The 18,874-nt window shown below is 37.7% G+C and overlaps 1 protein-coding gene across 1 annotated transcript; it reads left to right on the forward strand.

The window, feature by feature from the left end:
- The first annotated feature begins 39 nt into the window (after window positions 1–39).
- Window positions 40–18,345, forward strand: LOC109078368 (zinc finger CCHC domain-containing protein 2-like). Its single transcript, XM_042712037.1, has 14 exons — window positions 40–825; window positions 3,041–3,149; window positions 3,237–3,307; window positions 9,658–9,729; window positions 10,788–10,888; window positions 11,655–11,749; window positions 11,874–11,957; window positions 12,059–12,095; window positions 12,500–12,584; window positions 13,052–13,119; window positions 13,302–13,393; window positions 13,509–13,601; window positions 14,373–15,410; window positions 16,766–18,345. Exons 1-14 carry the CDS (start codon window positions 262–264, stop codon window positions 16,825–16,827), a joined length of 2,571 nt encoding a protein of 856 aa, XP_042567971.1. The 5' UTR covers window positions 40–261; the 3' UTR covers window positions 16,828–18,345.
- Window positions 18,346–18,874: the final 529 nt, after the last annotated feature.

Here is an 18,874-nt window from a genome sequence, read left to right on the forward strand (position 1 = left end):
CGAGATTGGGGTGAGTTTAGGACCCTGCGACTCATATGTCGAGTGGGTGGAGTCACGGATGATTGACAGGATATTCTGGAGGCACGGCAGGCGAGTAATCTGGCAAACTGACCACAGCCACACCGTCAGAATACAGACGGCGATTTTTGAACGAAATTTCGCCCTAAATCGGGAATTTCATCGCGTTTTGATGCCGAAATATTGGCCGGAAAGAACAATCCATGGACTTCCATCTCTGATGTTCGTGTTTGAGAGCTGATAATGATGAAGATGAAGCTGCGAGCGGCGGGAGGCGAAAATCTCCGATGCGACTTGAATTCTGTTAACGGATCCGATCGGGAGAGCGGCACCGGAGCGGCTCAGCTCGACAAGGAGGCGGTGTTCGAGTGGTTCGGCTTACAGCTGAACCCGTCCGGACGCGTGGAGCTGCTCTGCGGGCTGCTGCATATGTGTCAGCCGCTGGAGCTACGCTTCCTCGGCGCCTGTCTCGAGGATCTGGCCCGGAGAGATTTCACCGTCCTGCGGGATTATGAGATCCGGGCCAACTGCCCCACTGATCTGGAGGGGCTGGTGGACGTAAGCGACCCCGTTGTGCTGTCCAAACTGCTTGTTTATTTGTCTTTGCTCGGATCCAAGAGTAGCGAATGCGCCGGGATTCTCTTCAGGACGTTGAGTCGAATGGACGCCGGGATGTGCGGCGCTCTACCGGAGCCGGAGACTGTGGATCAGCTGCGGCTGCTCTTCACGATGGGATCGTTACACCCGGCGTTCAGTTTCTATCAGCGGGAAGAGCTGCGAGCGCAGTTGGATAGACTCCAAAGATGGGTGTGTTATATTTATTTCAAAATCACTGGCATTATACTAACAAATGGGGCAGAAATTCCATAGTAATTTTATGTTTTAAACACGTACCCTAAAATACCATATGAATACCATGGTATTCTTGGGAGTACCACCCTATGATAGTACCATGGTATAATGATGGTATCAGATGGTATACCATAGTATCTAAATGGTACTCCAGATTGATTACCATTTGTATAACCAGTTTTGCTACAAATACCATGGTTAAACTATGGTTCGTGAAGCAAAGCTATTATTAATTTATAGTTACCATGGTTTAACTATAGTAACCATGTTTCTGTGGTAAAACCATGGATAATTTTCATAAGGAGATGACAAAACCATGGTATTTACATAGCACTTCAGGGATATTATGGTTCTACTATGGTACATGTCAAAAAACATGGTAGTACTATAGTACTTTTTCATGTATTGGCTAAAGTCACTAAAAAAAATTACCAAAAAAATCATGTACCATGATATTTGCATGGTACTCTAGGGACTATTATGGTTATACTATGGTGCATGTCCAAAATATGGTAGTACTTTTCATGTAAGGGCTTAAGTCACTAAAAAAATGACCAAAATCACCATGATATTACCTTTTTTGTGTGGATGTTTAACACATGGTGGTGTTTGAAATTCTCAGGGTAACATAAATATACATATCACAGCAAACATTCAGCAAGAGCAGAAACCATGTAGAGATTCAAAGTCACTAATAAAAAGTACAATAGTATTTGAACGTCATGTTAATACCATGGTATATATCAAAATACCATGATGTTACCTTGTCATACCTTGTCAGTGTTCCGTAGCACCACCACTTAAACTGACATGAACTGGTGAAGAAACATGAATAACCTCTAGTCAAAAAGCAATGTGTGCTGGATCCCTGTTGGAATTTCTATCATACTTTTGAATCAATCCTAAGGGATCCCAATTGGAATAAGAAACAAATAAGATCCTACTGGATAAACTGAAATCCATACAATCATTGGATATTGCTTAATGTTTATAAGTTCATTAAATGTCATGTGCTGAAATAATGTCATACTATTGGACAGTTAAAAGAATCGCATGGCAGCTGCAGAAGTTCCTGTAAGATTTTCTTCATTCAGTTTTCTGTCCGACAGTTGGATGTTCTTATCTTGTCAGGAATTGTTTAAAACTGAGTTGCTAAAATATCCTGTTTTGATTAGTTAAGCTGAAAATTTCTTCTAGGATTGGTTCCAAAAAGTCCAATAGGATTCATCAAGCCATCCTATGACAGGGAAAATCCTGGCAAATTCTGTGGTTGAATATATTCATCACCATTAAAAAAAATATATTCTAGGAACACAGACCTTACAAAAAAATGGCATTGCATTTTTGTAATTGCATGCCTGGATATCCAATGTAAGTTACAGGTGTCAGCAAAACTCTAAATAGGAAGATGCCATGTCAGATATCCAAACTCTTTAATCCAATACAACCACATGATGGCACGTTTGGTTTTCTACAGTCATCTGTGTCTTGTAGGCTTGTGGGTCATCTTATGTGTGTCTAATGCCATCCTCCCTGATCTCTTTTGATCTCCATGTGAATGACTTTATTGTGCACTTTGCAGTTTGTAAATGAGGCCTTTTCGTCTCATTAGACCGAATCAGGTCTCCAAAACGACATTCTCTATCTGTTTCTGAATGTCTGTTGTTTGTTGCTGATGTCAAGTTGAGAGTGATGCTAATGGTTTAAATGATGGTGATGAGTTGTAGTCATGTACACTGAGGCATTGTGCTCAGTTGCTTTAAAACAAGTGGAAACATGGGATCCATTTGTTCAATTAAATTAATAAACACATTTTAAATGACTGAATGTGAATAGCTTTGATTTGGTTTGGTTGTAAGTGTCATGCCTCAGATGCAGAGCTCTGATTTACGTCTCACGTTTGGAAACCCGTGCACTAGGTGAATGTCCGGTTTCTGGATCAGTTGTTCCCTCTCAGATTATGTTCTGTTTTTCAAAAAACACTAATGAAATGTCTTGCAATGCCATTGTTTTGGCCATCCTGCTGTCTATTAGATCGGTATTGGCCATTAAAAAGTCATACAAACTATTGTTAGCTTGCTATTAATATATACATTCATCATTTTCCTCATCGGAGACTCTGAGACATTACACACCTTTTTAACAACTTCTTTTTCTTTCGCCGTCACAGAGCCAGTTTTCCAGGCCAGGGTTCCTCTGTCCACACCGGGAGAATGACGTAGACTGGACTCTTTGCAGCAATGCCAATCCACACCTCAGCGGCACGTCGCAGAGGGAAGGTAACTCGCCTTCCCATGTTGAAAACCCTTTCACATAGACAAAAAGCTAGCGTTGCACTGTAACGATGATGTCCTTTGATGTTGCAGTGGTGCACATTGAGAAGATCATTCTGAAGGAGGTTTCTATGGGAGGAGACGGCAGGCAGTACAGTTTTGAGGTAAGTTCAAAAACCCCTCAGAGACGGCCGAGTTTCAACATTGACATTTCATCTAAAAGAAGATCAGAAAGCTCCAGGATTGTGGAATGGGTTTTAGAATGAAATGTCAAAATCAGAACTGGTCACTATTGTTAGTTTGCCAGTTGGTAGGTCTGCACAGAATCTTTGTTTACAGATTTCCACAGAATTCGAATGACTGTATTTAAATACATTTGAATTAAAGGCTAATTTGCTAATTGCAGCTACCAATTAAATTAGTATTTAGCGATATTCAATATATTTTCCCCACATAATATTACTAAATATGATAGATTTTTAAAAATTCATAAAAAATATTTTATTATATTAATATATAGCTGTATTGTACAGCTATGTGAAGTGGGCTTGGATCACTACGGAAGAGACTGAATTCAACATGAAATCAAGATGGACCCCATTGTTGGGGTTATTGTGCATGTTATTCCAAAAAAAACCGCCTGGCTTCATTCTGGTATGTCAACACCCACGATACAGTCAATTCCCGATGGATAAAATCAAGTCCTACACTACATTTTTTTTTTTTTTCTCATTGAATATTGTGTTCCACTCTGAAATGCGCAGTAAAGTTTGACTTTAAAACAATTTGTTTTATTTGTGCTTATGTGGCTGGTTAAAAAGACATTAATGTAGTGTAGGTACGGTGTGAACAAATTCACAGTTAATGTCTTAGAAGCTGTTGTTCCAGATTTGCATGCACGCTTTGCATTATGCATGGTGTTAAAAAGGGCTAAAAATGAATGCACACTCAGCCTCTGTGGTTCCAGACGTGTCCTGAAGGCTGAGCTATGCTGTGTACATGAGATTTTGGTCTCTCTGGGACAAGTGAGGAAACATGCAAAGCCTGAGCTGTAAACATCCGGTTGTTGATACCGAGTTGACAGCCTCACCAAAGAGGCTTTGGCTCGGCCCACAGTGAGTATGGACTAGTGCCAAAACAGACAGGGAGAGAGAGAGAGAGAGAGGCCTGACTGAGAGAAGTGCTTTTCTTTTCCTTTGCCTAATGTATTGTGTAATTTTCAGGGGTGAAAATTACCCTGCAATACAGTTTTATCACAAGAGCTGGGTCATGGCATGATAAATATCCTTTAAAATGCATTATAGTTTACCAAGCAAAATATGTAACTGAGAAAAGCAAGATAATTATCTGATAATGTTTTGCAAGTAGCATGTATTGTTTGGGCTGTACTGCAATTGTCTGACGTCTTTGATAAGTGACAAATTAACCATTCTGTCATTTGTAGTTAGAATAAATGGTTTATTTAGTCAACACAATTGCATTCACAACCCATTGTACTTCAGTATTGTGACATATTTCTGAGTGAAACTTTATAATATGTATAACCGTTAATAAATAAGAGGGTTTGTAGAAGGAAAGTAATTTAATTAAAAAAAAAAAAGATTACAAACATTATTAGAATATTTTTTTTTTATTATTTATCTTTTTTTTTTTATTTTGTGATAGCTGATTAAATTGTGCATAATATGACCAGCAACAGCTTAATAATAATAATAATAAAAAGAATCAATGTTTTTCTAATTGTATTTTAAACTTCCTTTTTTATAAAAAGATCAAGGAAAATGTGACTTCCACATTATAACTGCTAGAATGCATCAGGGAATATCCCCCTTCCAACATTTTTTGGATGCTGGAAGCGCAGATGCTCTGAAATCAGGATATTAATGATAGGAATGTAAAACCATGTAAAAACCAATGAAATCCAGCATCTTAAACAGAAAATACTTGTCTAGGACTTTGGGTTCAAGTGTTTATTGTGGGAAGATTATGACGTGACGTGACGTGACGTGACATACAGCCAAGTATGGTGACCCATACTCAGAATTCATGCTCTGCATTTAACCCATCCAAAGTGCACACACTCAGCAGTGAACACACACACACACCGTGAACACACACCCGGAGCAGTGGGCAGCCATTTATGCTACGGCACCCGGGGAGCAGTTGGGGGTTTGGTGCCTTGCTCAAGGACACCTCATTCATGATATTGCTGGCCCGAGACTTGAACCCACAACCTTGTGAGGGTCTTAAACCATGTGAAAACCATAATAACTTATGGTTCTGGTCATGTTTTTTTTTTTTTTTTTTTTTTTTTTTAAAAAAGCTTTTAGACCTTAGTATGGTAAACTCCTCTTAAGACATCTTTAAATCCCTGGTACAATCGTTCTCATTGAGACTGGCATCTTTTGCTGTTGCGTCTAACTCATTATTATTATTATTTTATTTTATTTTATTTATTTTTTTTGCATTGTATGTTTAGGATGCATGTACAGTTAAAACTAGTTCCACTTTTGAAATGGCTTTGACAATTTCACTATTAATCAGGTCTTGTAAAAGGTTGTGCTGAGATGTCTGCCTTAACATTATGGACTGGGTTGAGTGAAAATTGGCTTTGACAAGTAAATAAAACTTTACTTGACTGTTGGTTCAGCAATATACAACTATTTTTATACAGTCTATAAGTTCTGTGTCAAAACCTTTTAATATTTAAAAAAACAAACTAAATCTCCATAACAGAAACCCTCTTATTTAACGTCTGTTGTGCTGTTATTCAGTTTTCATGACCTAAAGGTTGTTTGCTCTCCCCAGGATATATTAAGATAGAAATCTGTGCTGACAGAGATGTAAGTGTTTAAATCCACTGTCACTGTTGCTTGTTATCATCATAAACAGCATAAATGGATGCTGCTTCACATTATTAAACATGAAATGTTCTCAGTGTGAACATAAAATCATTAAACACTGTAATCTGTGCATTATTGTACCTGATTAGTGTACGTGGCACTATTCACCTGAGTCCAATCCATCCATATCAAAACTAGATTAAAAAGTGGAAGGAAAATGAAAGCATTGTGTTCCCGGCCACATTTGAGCCACTATCTTTTCTCTGTCCGTCTTGAAGTCTTGTAGTGCATCTTAATGTAAGTTGCATCCCATTCAGATATCCCCAAGCGTCACTGAAAGTCAGATTCTCCACCCTTTCCCAGGCTCGCCAAACCCTACGATTAAGACATCAGTATTCACTAGAGAAGCAGACGAAACCACGTGCCAGCCCTTGTTAAGGCTAAAATATTTACTCTGCGCAATGGGCTACCCAGGGTGTTGAAAGAGCAATTGTGTGGAGTTACAAATAAACACTTCAACACTTTTTTTTTTTTTTTTTTTTGTCTGAGATAGATTAATTCCAGCAATTACCGGCATCAACTTTCTCAATGGGTGTAATTTATTTGGACCTGTATTGTGTAATTCTACAAAAAACAGACTACAGTTTTGCTCTTCTGTAACTCCACAAACTAGAAAATGGCATAAGAGACATCACAGTGTTTGAACTTAAGAAGAAGAAGAAGAACAGAATGTTTTTATTTTTATTTTTTTTATTATTATAGATGAATGCTCCAACACAGATGTTGCTGAGCATACTTAATTTGTACAACCAAGTCGGTGCATATTCACATTTTTGTTTTGAATGTGACATGATGTGCGGCATACAAGCTGCAGTGCACTAGGCTTGTTGCAGTACTCTTTGGTATTAACCGGTATTACTGCCACAATACCACCCCACTGTTGTTTTGCTTTTTAATAGAGAAAAAAACTGTTTAGTTCAGTTGAAAGCATCTGCTCTGTTCCATACAGAGTATGCTGCAGAGCCGCACCAGGAGTCAGATTTCACTTATCATGTGAATAGTGTAAAGTCTGATTTAAAAAAAAATAATTATGCCAATATAGACGATGGCGTAGAGTTTAGTTTCCAAGCAAAATGTAAAAGTGCTTGCTTGGTGATATTTTGATGTTAAAAGGCCGTTTCTTAAACCAGAGAAGGTGAACGTTGGTTTTCTCGGCAAAAACATGCAAGCACTGTCACTGACAGCCTATTTAGTTTTAAAGGGGTCATATGATGCTGCTAAAAAGAACCATCGTTTTGTGTATTTGGTGTAATGCAATGTGTTTATGTGGTTTAAGGTTAAAAAAAAAACATTATTTTCCACATACTGTACATTTTTGTTTCTCCTCTATGCCCCGCCTTCTGAAGCGTGTCGATTTCCACAAGGCTCATCTCTCTGAAAAGCCAGATGTGCTGTGATTGGCCAGCAATCCTGCGCGTTGTGATTGGCCGAATGCCTCAAGCGTGAGAAGGAAATGTTACATCTCTTAACATATTGTGAAGCCTTGTCCGGCCGGAGCAACGAGACAAAAAAATAAAACTCAGTATGAACGTGATATAAACATGATTTCTAGTCGTGTTTTCTTTTGTAAGGCAAAAACAAAGTTGTTTCGCTTTATCAACGAAACAACGTCACACACACCGGCCTTGAGTGAGCAGTGGCCGGAGGCCTAGAGTGAGACGCGGTCAAGAGTGAGCCAAGACCGGCTTGAGAGAGCAGAGGCGGGTGGCTTGAGAACGGTGCGGCAGGCGGATTCTACGAAGGAGAGTACCTTGGTCTTTCAGCAACCACATGTGATGACCCCGGGCTGGACGCCGCTTCGTCCATGGTGAAGGCTGATACGGCAATCCACAGTGCAAAGTTGATGTATTTCCTCAGCGACCAGCACGGATCAGCTCCAGGCATGATGAAGCGGTTATCGTCCTCTTTTGGAAGGCCAAACAAAGTAGTTTTGCTTTCACAGTGAAACACACAGCGTATATATGACATGGCGGCGGCGGCAACAACAATACTACTAAATAAATCTTCCCACATACTGACGTAGAGATGTGGGGGCATGGTAGAACGAGCCGTTTCAGGGGGGCGTGGACGAGTTTTAACTTTTATAAAGAATATCTCTTTGGGTTTGAGACTTTAGTCTTTTAAACTTCACAGATCTTCTTTATTCACCAAGAGCTTGTAACACTCCAAAGAGAAAGGAAAATTTGAAATCGCATCATATGACCCCTTTAATTTTGTTTTCATTTTGAAAAGCCTGATGACTTTTGTTGTTAATTGTGTTTTTTTTTTTAAATTAATTTATTTATTTGGTTTCACAGTGTTTGCTAAACTTTGTGAAATTTATTAGTCAATATATTATTCAGTATCTTTCAAGCATTAATTTTAGTCTTAGACAATGAAAGGTGTCAAGATGTAAACGCAAAAGACAATTATCTTTTCTTGTTAAACATGACACCAAGATTGTGAATTCAAAGTGAAAGTGAAAGCGTCCAAAGCCCTGCCCCAGTTGGTGGTTGCCGGTAATAACCAGTTTTGTAACAGTTTTATTATACCAGTGTGAAAATATTCCTCACGTGACATCCCTACAGGTTTTTTTTTTTTTAATGTTTTTGGAAGAAGTCTCTTATGCTCACCAAGGCTGCATTTATGTAATTTAAAAAAAGAAAAATCTGTAATACTGTTAAGTATTACAATTTAAAATATTTTTTTTTTCTATTTTAATATATAATTTATTCCTGTGATGCAAAGCCATTTTTTTTGTCATTACTCATGTCTTAAGTGTTACATGATCCTTTAGAAATCATTCTAATATGCTGATTTGCTGCTCAACAAACATTCCTTATTATTATCGATGTTGAAAACAGTTTTTGCTTTTAATATCTTTGTAGAAAGTACTTACATTTTTTTTTTTTCTCAGTGTTCTTTAACAAATTTCAGTATAAAATCTAAATAAATCTTTTTAAACCTTTATAAAGGTCTTATCTAAATGTATTTTTGTAATATTATAAAAGTCTGTCACTTTTAATCAGTTTAATGTGTTCTTGCTGAATTAAAGTAAAAGAGTAGACTTTAGTCTGTAAAAAATATGACAGTCATGCATGCATTCTTTTCAATTTAGCACTTTTTTTTGTTTTGCAAAATATCTGCATAAGCTAAAGTTGTGGTGAATTAAGTTAAACCAAGTGAACTCCAGTGGTTGAAATGTTTAAGCGTAAAAAATAGTGCAATGACCCAGAAAACTGATTCTGGACGTACGCCCCATTCTGATGTCATTGTCTTTATTTGGGCTGGTTTAAATATTTCAGGTATGCCTAGATTTCAATGGGAGATTCCATTGGATTATTTTATTTACCTAACACGTCGTAATCTTTGAAAATGAGTTAATAGTCTGAGACCTCAAATGTTCTTCTCTTGCTGTAAATGTCATTTCTGGAACCCAAACTATTGGAATATTTGACCGAGGACATGTGAAGAAATCCATGTTAAGGCATCTGCGGCAAAAGGACAAGCACAATTATTCATGTCTGAGTGAAATATGATGAGCTCTGGGGAATACAAGTAAAAGATCTGTTATGCTCCGATCGATGAGAGCAATACTGGTCTATTCTCATTGAGTTTCTCTTCTTTTGCAGGTGAAATGGTCAGACTCTTCGTCCACTGCTGTCACCAAAAGTCATCGTGAGTTGGAGGATTTTCTATTAAAGGTGAGCAGAGAGATGACGGTCTTTGGTGTGGTATTTGTGTATGTTCAGTCAGGTGGGTCTGTAGCCCATGCCAGTGTGCCCTCCAGTTGGGCAAGATGCCACCTAGTCAGACCAGCGAGGGATATTATATATCTGTTTCTATTTCTATTTTTCCTCTCTCTGGCTGTGTTGGTAATGGAATACTGGCATTCTGAATACTAAACTGTATATACTTCATTCTTATTGTAATGTCATTTTTATAATATTACAGTATTTATAAATACTTTATGCTTTTATGTTCATTTTCAGTATTCATTTAAATTTTAGTTTTATTTTATGTGCTTTGCTCATTTTTATTTTTAATATTTCAACTTGGTGTTATTTGTATTACAGTTTCAGTAATTTTAGTGCTTGAGCTTATTGCATTTCAATCTTTTGCATGAATACATAAATATTAGAATAAAAAGAGTTTAAATTTTTTTTCTCTTTATTTCGATTAACGTTTTAAAATGTATACACCTTTATAAAAGTTTAGTTTTAGTTAAAGCATTATGGCGTACTATATCTCTAAAAATAGTGTGGAAAACGGTATGTATTATGCAAAGAAATGTTTCAGTATGGCAGATTGTCACATGATCTTAGCATGTTTATTTTAGTGAGTGCCGTCCTGTTATTTTTTTTGGAAATAGTTATTTCTTTTTGTTTAAAATTTAGTTTGAAAATGACATTAATGAATCAAGAAAGTGTTTTCTTTCATTACAAACATTCATTACACTGGAAATGGAAGGTCAAGTTGGGTGCATTGCATTTTGGGATTCAGTTTTCCACAGTGTGGTTTGGTTGTGCACTGCACATTTTGTCAAATATAGCTAGTTGGATCGTCTGATTATTCTGTGCATACAGATAATTCTCATACTATTCATATTTCTGCAAATTTAGTATGGTAGTGTGCCATTCCAAACTGCCTTTTCACTTTCTTTCAGTTTAGTATACCTTAGTGGCATTTTTATCACCAGAACATATGTTGTATTGAATTTAACTTGTTAAAGTGAGGTAAAACAATTCCTCTGTCCTTCTAGCTTCCTAAGGAGCAGAGCCCTGATGGCTTTGAGAAGGGCATCGTCAGATTACTCAGTCGCGGAGATCAATGTGAATCCAGAGAACTGGAGAGAAACCTCAGGTAAATCTCATCGCACTCATAACTAGTGTTGAGAAATATTACTTGTAAAAGTAATCTTGCATAATTGTTACTCCTTAAAAAAATTATATCCTTACTTTTGCATTCCTTTTTCTCAGCTTTAAGTCCCTTAGGTTCTGTCTTTTCCAGAATGCAATGCTGTGTTTGGCTTGCATGTGTATTTGTTCAATTTAATGCTCTATTCGCTGCCATTATAATCACATTATAGTCTTTGCTTGCAGCTGTGTCATGGGATAAATGCAGTTGTGCTGGAAGCATACATTTCAGTGTAATTCATAAATCTGAATCTGAAAGGCTCTGTGCTAAACCAAAAACAACATTGAGCCATGCATAACTAGCATTTTTTAGATGAGCATTAGTCGGATATGAAGAAGATTACAACTGCTAACCTAAACCTATTCAGAACTGTTTCCTGACTATGGATGTTCAAATTATATAGCTTTAGGCAGATGGTTTTTAATTCTTCAGAGACTGAAAGATCTGGATCGAGTCTGTCACTAAATTGTCAAAGGGAATCAATGTTCGAATATTTTTTTGTTTTGTTTTGTTGATGTCAAATAAAACAAAGTGTCCTTTTCAAGTCCCACAACAAATTTCAGAATTTAGGTCCGTAACACTGATGTCGGGACCAGAGGGGATTCTACTTCCTGTAGCGCAGCTTAGATTTTTAGATTTTTAAAATAAAACATCAGTGATTTGTGTTTCAATACCTTTAACTTCCCTCGCTCTCTCTCTTGCTCCTTTGCAGGGAGAAGTTCCTGTCTTTATCAAAGGATGTCCTTCAGAGATGTGACGTTTCCAGGTTCTTCCTGTCTGATGCGTCTGTACTGCCATGCAGCCACTGTGAGCATCCTTCTGACTGGCCAATCAGAAAACCATTATCAGTTATAATGACCAAATATCAGCATATTAATAGACCAAGCATGATTCCTCTGTGTAATACTTGCCCATCTGCTCATCTCTGCAGGTACCAGTGCGCCCGTAGCCAGAATCCATCAGCCTGAACGCAGTTTCTCTGAGGACTGCTCCGAGACTTCCAGCCTGGAGGAGGGTGAGATACAGACCTGTCAGATCTGCTCTAGAAACACATGCCAGCAGTGCTAATGCGGTACTGATGCTACAGTCTCGTCTGTGCCTTTTTCTATTTTACAGATGTGGAGGCCTTCAACGTCCGAGCTGGTGGACTGAGGTAGACCTTCACTGAACAAATATCATATTTTTAGTCAGCGAGGATGCATTAAAATGATCAAAAGTGACAGTAAAGACATTTATAATGTTCCAAGAGGGTTCTATTTTCAAACAAAACTTTGTTCATCAAAGAATCCTGAAAAAAATGCATCACACAAAAATATTAAGCTAAGAAAAGTTTAACATTGATAATAAGAATAAGCAAATTAGCATATTAGAATGATTTCTGAAGGAGACTGGAGTAATGATGCTAAAAATTCAGCTTTGCATTACAGGAATAAATTACACTTTAAAATAGATACAAATACTAAAATTATTTTATATTTGTAATAATTTTTCATATTAAACATAAACCATGTTTTATGGCCATCTCCTGTCACATAATCAGTCTTCTTCTCCCTGTAGTAGTCAGCGCTCTGAATGCCAGAGGAGAGGAAACTGTGAGCAGAACGGAGAGAGAGTTTGGAAGAAAGAAACTGAATTGGAACAGGTGAGGCTATGAAATTGTTTCTCGCTCTTTGGTATGCTTGGAATGGCATACGACTGATAGTGCTTCTGCAGTATGAAAACTCTGCACACAGTGTGCAATTTTTAATGCATACTCTCTTTAAAGAAATAAATACTGTATACCACAGTTCAATGTGCCTGAACATCCTTTACCATGAGTTAGTAACGAATGAACCAAGAAGTAATTCCCCATCAAATTCATGTTTCACTGTTGGATTGTACTGTCAAAAGTTCTAAGGTTTTTATACAGAATTGGATATTTTTATTTTTAAAAGGAAGACAGGGTGCCACTCACTGAATTAAACATGCAACCTAATGAACTAATTTGACAACACTGTAGCATACTACTTGATTGTGTGAACTATTTTCCATACTATTTAAAAAAAATACAGTACAGTTGGTCATTGTTTTGAGGCATGTTAGACAAATTCACATTCTGTCTCCCTGCAGAGCTGCACAAATGACAGAAGAATCTTCACGGCTGGACAGAAGAGCAAAGCAAAATCAGCTGGAAAAAGGTAGACAAACACCTGCTGCTATGTTAAGTTTGCCTTTAAATGGGTGCAGAGTGAAATGTTCACTTGGTTTTTGTGTCTGAACTGAGACAATATTTTAAAATGCAATCATGCATGCATTCTCACTGATGCATTGAGTAGGGCTTAAGGTTCACGGCTGCTGTACTGCTGTTCTACGTTTTCAGGGAGAGAGGCAGACGAGTTATAGGTGTCAAGACTTCTAATGGAATCCAGAAACCTTCTGCAGCACTGATAATCAACCAGGGAGCTTGCAAAGGTCTTTGTCCCATGGCTAAAAAACAACAAAGCAATAATTTGTGACATCCTACATGCATGTACGACTCCCTTACAGTGAACTACAGGCATGTTTTCTTCTGTCTTTTGGTTTCCAGACACAGGAAGGGACCGGTATGGGGACACGTCATCGGAGAGCTCAAACTCTGTGCCGTCCAGCCCTGTTCACCAGAAGAGCCTGGAGGACCAAGGTGTGTTATCCAGAATGTGATAGTTAATAAAAAAAAAAAAAAAATTCTGTAATTTACTCACCCTCATGTTGTTCCAAACCCGTACGACTTTCTGAGAAAGTCACACAAGGGGATGTTTAGCAGAATGAAAAACTCTATCACCCTGTACTTATATGCCTACACAGAATATTGCATTTAAATGCAAGAAGAAAAGTCATATCAGGTCATATTTAATAGATTAATCTCTTAATTTTTTTAAATTATTAATACAAAAATTGTGTTTGAAGGGCTTCTCCATGTGAACTAACAGCAGAGTTTTGATGCTATTTAAAATGACTCAAGAACTGCACCAGTGTTATTTCGGTGTTATGTATATACTATTATAGTATTATACCTTTTTTTTTTTAATTAGCTTGACTTTTATATTATATAAATATAATATATATTTATATTATATATACTTTTATATTTATATTTCCAGTTTAAATGTTAATTCTAGGTTAAGTTTTAGTAATTTTGTAATTTTTATTAGGTTTTTTTTTTTTTTTAACCTGTTTCAGATTTAGTGTGTATATGTGTGTGTGTAATATATAAATTCTACCATGGATTTTTTTTTTTTCTGGAGGGCAAATGAAAATGTAAAAATGATGTTTGGTGTAGTTCCCGTTCACCACTATAGAAGTTTACTGAGCTTTGATGACTTCCACTCTTGAGGGTCCATTGTCACAGTAGTTTAAAACCTTTTATGATTTATGAGATGAAATCAACAATGCTTAATGTTTGTCTCTTCAGATACAGAGAGTCAGTCTGATAACTCAGCCCAGGAGCCAGCTGAAAAGACTCACCTTGTCAAAGGCGTTGGCGGGAAAGCAGTTGCCATGGTGAATCCATTAGTTGCAGAGCCCAAGAATGTTCAGCAGCCGTCTTCAGTGGTGGAGCTGGCGCTGACCGCATGCCTCCCTTACGCCCTGCAGTACAACACCACCCAGAGGGACGCCGGGCAGGGTAAGATAACCATCACCATCCCGCTGGCCCAAGACCCGGGAGCATCATCAGCCAGCACTCACCCACAGCAGCAGCCACCGCTGGGAGCGTTTAGTGTCCTCTCGCCCAGCCAGTGTCCTCTGCAGCCTGCCAACACCACCACGGCCAACAATCCCATCAAAACAAACGCAAAGGCCTCCGTTATGCCTTCCAACTCGAGTTCCTACAGTAGCCAAGTACCGGGACCTTGCCCCACAACTGTACCTACACACACCCCGGGACCAGGGCCCCTGCCGGCCCCCGCGGTCACACACAGCACCGCTCAGAGCGATTCCTTGTCCTACATCAACAGCTCCAGCCTGCCAGTTACGCCACAGGCCAGTGGGATGCAGCAGCAGGGGGGCTGCAACTCCTGTGGCTGCCGTGGAACCTGCGGGGGCAACAGCGCCCACCAGACACCCAGCTACTTCCTGCCGCCCCAGCCTGCCCATCAGATGTTCGGGCCACCACCCCGGTTCTTCCATCTCCCTCCGTCTCTATGCAACAGTTTCCCTGCCCAGGGTCACCAGAATAACGGGACGCCTCTTCCCTTCTACGCCCACACTGGTCCTCCTGCGGCGTTCCTACACGCTCACTCGGATCACATGCTGGCATCACAGGCGGGATACAGCCTGCCTCAGATGCCCCCCTTCCGTCGCTATTACCCACCTGTCTTTCCAGCGGTTGGCATGATGTCTAGCGGAACCAACATGAAGAAGACCAACAATGTGTCCTGCTATAACTGCGGCATTAGCGGACATTACGCTCAAGACTGCAAGCAACCGTCCATCGACGCCGGGCTGACAGGTATGAAGATGCCAGAAACGCTCTACAAGTATGTAAACACAGATGTGGTTTATTTCAGATGTGAAAATTTTTTGCACATGCCCTGATTGGGTATTTCCATTTTTTTGAATAGTAATAATAAATTACATTTAGTAATTTAGCTGGTTCTTACAAATGAGGGGGAAAAAAGCTATACACACACACACACACACACACACACACACACAATATTTAGTTACAATAAAAATAAATAATTACATTTTTTTACATTTTACTTTTACACATTCCCATTTATTTCATTGTATATTTTAAAACGTTTAATAAAAAATAGGTTTAGTTATTTAGCTGATACATTCTAATAGAAAGTAATTTATATACTATCTGTCCGTCTCTATCTCTCTGTATAATATATGTACACAGTAGTAGCACTAATGAAAAAATGTGGAAAAATATTCCTTTTTTATTGGTTTATTAGTTTGTAAATAATAAAAAGATTACCTTTTTGTAAATAGGGCTACATTATTTTCTTTCTAACGTTATATACCAAAAAGAGATTGCTTTGCAGGAGCATTATGAAAGGAGTAACGTTAGTTTAAAAACTATAGTAGCCTGTATAAATATAAAACATCATAACTATATCATAAAACTAAATATCTCGCCATTTACTCACCTTATGTTGCTTTTAAACCCACTTGGCTTTTTCGTCCGTTAAACAAGATTGAGGGAACAGAGGATGGCGATTAACAGTGGGTGAACATTTAATAAATCACATAAAAATATCATAACATATTATATATATATATATATATATATATATATATATATATATATATATATATATATATATATATATATATATATATATATATCCGTGTGCGTTAAGTCATTCGGTTATTTTGGAAGAAAAAACAGACCGAAATTCAAGTGGTTGTCACTCAAATTATGTTCCTAATGCATTTGAATGTCCCGCGCACATTTGTTCGTTCGTTTGTTTGTTTGTTTGCTTGCGTGCGCACTTGACACCAAACTCATTGATTTTTGCGTCAGTCGTAAACGCGGTCAATCTTAATGTAGGAGTGCACAAGATTTTATTTTTGTTTATTTATTTATTTATTTATTGTGGGGAAATATATATATATTTCACAAATCGCCCACGATTTTTGGTACACTGAACCGATTTTTGTAACTGAAATGTCTTGTTCTGCTGTGGCAATTTAAAAAAAAAACTCAAAGGGGCAACAGAGTGCTTTGAACTTGCGTAGCTTGAAGTATTTGTGAGACATACTTGTTTCCATCTTTACTCTTTAGCTCCATAATGCTTTTAGCATTTATATAGATCTTTCTGTAAGTTTCCTTTACCTGTCTGTATGTTTCAGGTGGTTTCCGGCTGAAGTACGTTGCCCCAAACTCCTCAGAAGCACTAGATAAAACCGATTGACCGCAAACAGGGGACCAAAGCCCGGGCAGCCAGTGATTCCAGAGACCCTTGAGATAGAGTTCTGTTCTGTTGTTTGTGAGAGCATCCTTGTCCAGAGAGCAAAAAAAAAAAAAAAAAATGGGGACAATGCAAACGACACTGACTGTAAGATGAGTTGCTTAAAATGGGTTCTCTTAGAAAGTAAATTACCTTAATGTTATAGTTTAAATAAGATGGGTTGCAAGATGATTTTTGTTTTAGGTTCAGAATAGTTTATTGTTGTCAGAAGGATTTTATATGAGCTGATGTTCTCATTCGCAGCGTCTGGCGAAGTTAAAGTTAAACTTGAGTCCTTTAGCGCAGTATTTTTTTCTGACACGGGTGAATCTTTATAGGCTTTTATACATGCTACAGGAGAAAATGACAAGTAATTCAAAAAATTGAATATTTTGTGAGTTTTTGTTATTAAAGATATGCTTGTTCTCTTGCTGATAGCGGTTTATAATGATGCTCTAGTAACATTATACACCGCTGGTTTGTTCTGTTCTCATTCTGAACGCGATGCACTACAACTGTTGTTCTCCGAAAAATGTGAGTCAGGTGTTTAAAATGCACTGAAAGAGCCGGATCTACAGTACTGCCTCTCATTTACACGCTCTGACCACTAGATAGCAGCTTCAGCCCTCGCAGACTAAAGCGTGTTCATAAAGGAGACTGTGCTTTAAGTGTCGAGTCAGACGAAATCCTTCAGACATGCTCCTCATACGCCTAAAGCACTGTTAGAGGAAATGCAAATGTAATTTTGACACAAGATACTCTGTAACCAAGAGTTTCGTTAACATAGGACCACTTTGAGCATCATAATATCTTGCTTGTTAAATATCTTCTTAAGAATTGTCAAAGAACCAGAGGGCGAACGTTTGTGCCTATTGCCATGCAAGCAGCTGGAAGTGTATTGAAAATAATTTCAAGTCTGAACTCTTTGTGTTAAAGTACATATTTAAAATTTCAAAGTTGTATTTCTGAAATCTTATTGCGATTTTTGCCAAAGCAGCCTTTTTCTTTCTTTATATATATATATAAAAATATGGAGATTTGGCATGTTTGTATTTAGAAAATACATTTTATTTTGATATTTTCAAGAGATTTTGATGACGGGCTCCAGGTGTTTTAGCACATTTATTGTTAGTAACATGCGGTGGACTAGACATGTTGCTTTCCACAACAGTGTGTTGCAGGTTTTTAAATGTGCTTTCGTTCAGTTTGGTAAATCGTTACTAATCTGTAAAAAGACTCTAAAGGGAGTTAACTACTCAAGGTTGAAACCTGTCGACTGTATTCATTACACTTTTTATAGATTTATGAAGCTGTACTGTATGAACGAGGTTTGATTTCTGCCTCTGAGTTTACGTTTACTGTATTTCATATGTAAATGTTGATTAATCTGTACTGAGAGGTCAAATTAATCTGATCAAATTTGCTTTTTTTGGCCAAATTGATCATTTCTGTCGAGATATTAGCAATAAATATAAAAACCCATTCCGTGGTGTTGCTTTTGATTTGACTGTAACCATTGACTTTCATAGTATGGAGAGAGAGAGAAAAAATAAATAAATACCATGGAAGACAATGACTACAAACTGTTTGGTTCCCAATCCCATAGTTTAATCCAACATCATAAATCATTTATATCACTTAGTGTTAAGCCAGATTTTATTGAAATGAAAACTGACATGATGGAATTTAGTGGTTCATTATATTTCAAGATAGCAGCCAGCAGGACGCTTCTAAATGTGTAGCACTGTAGTGAAAAAGATAGTAAACCGTGACTGTACATTATTTAAGAGAATGAATGACACAATAGCAGCTGAATGCAACCTCATGATTTGTTAAAGGGATAGTTCACCCAAAAATCAAAATCAGTCTCTAAATCATCTCTATTTATACAACAGAAAAAAATCACATGGGTTTGGAACAGTGATGAGGTTTATTTTTGTTTTTGGGTGAACTATTGCTTTAATTCATCAACCATTTTCCAAAGGGCAGGCTAGAAAAAAAATATCCTGAA

Source organism: Cyprinus carpio, chromosome A2 (assembly GCF_018340385.1).
Source record: "Cyprinus carpio isolate SPL01 chromosome A2, ASM1834038v1, whole genome shotgun sequence".
NCBI classification, from domain to species: domain Eukaryota; kingdom Metazoa; phylum Chordata; class Actinopteri; order Cypriniformes; family Cyprinidae; genus Cyprinus; species Cyprinus carpio.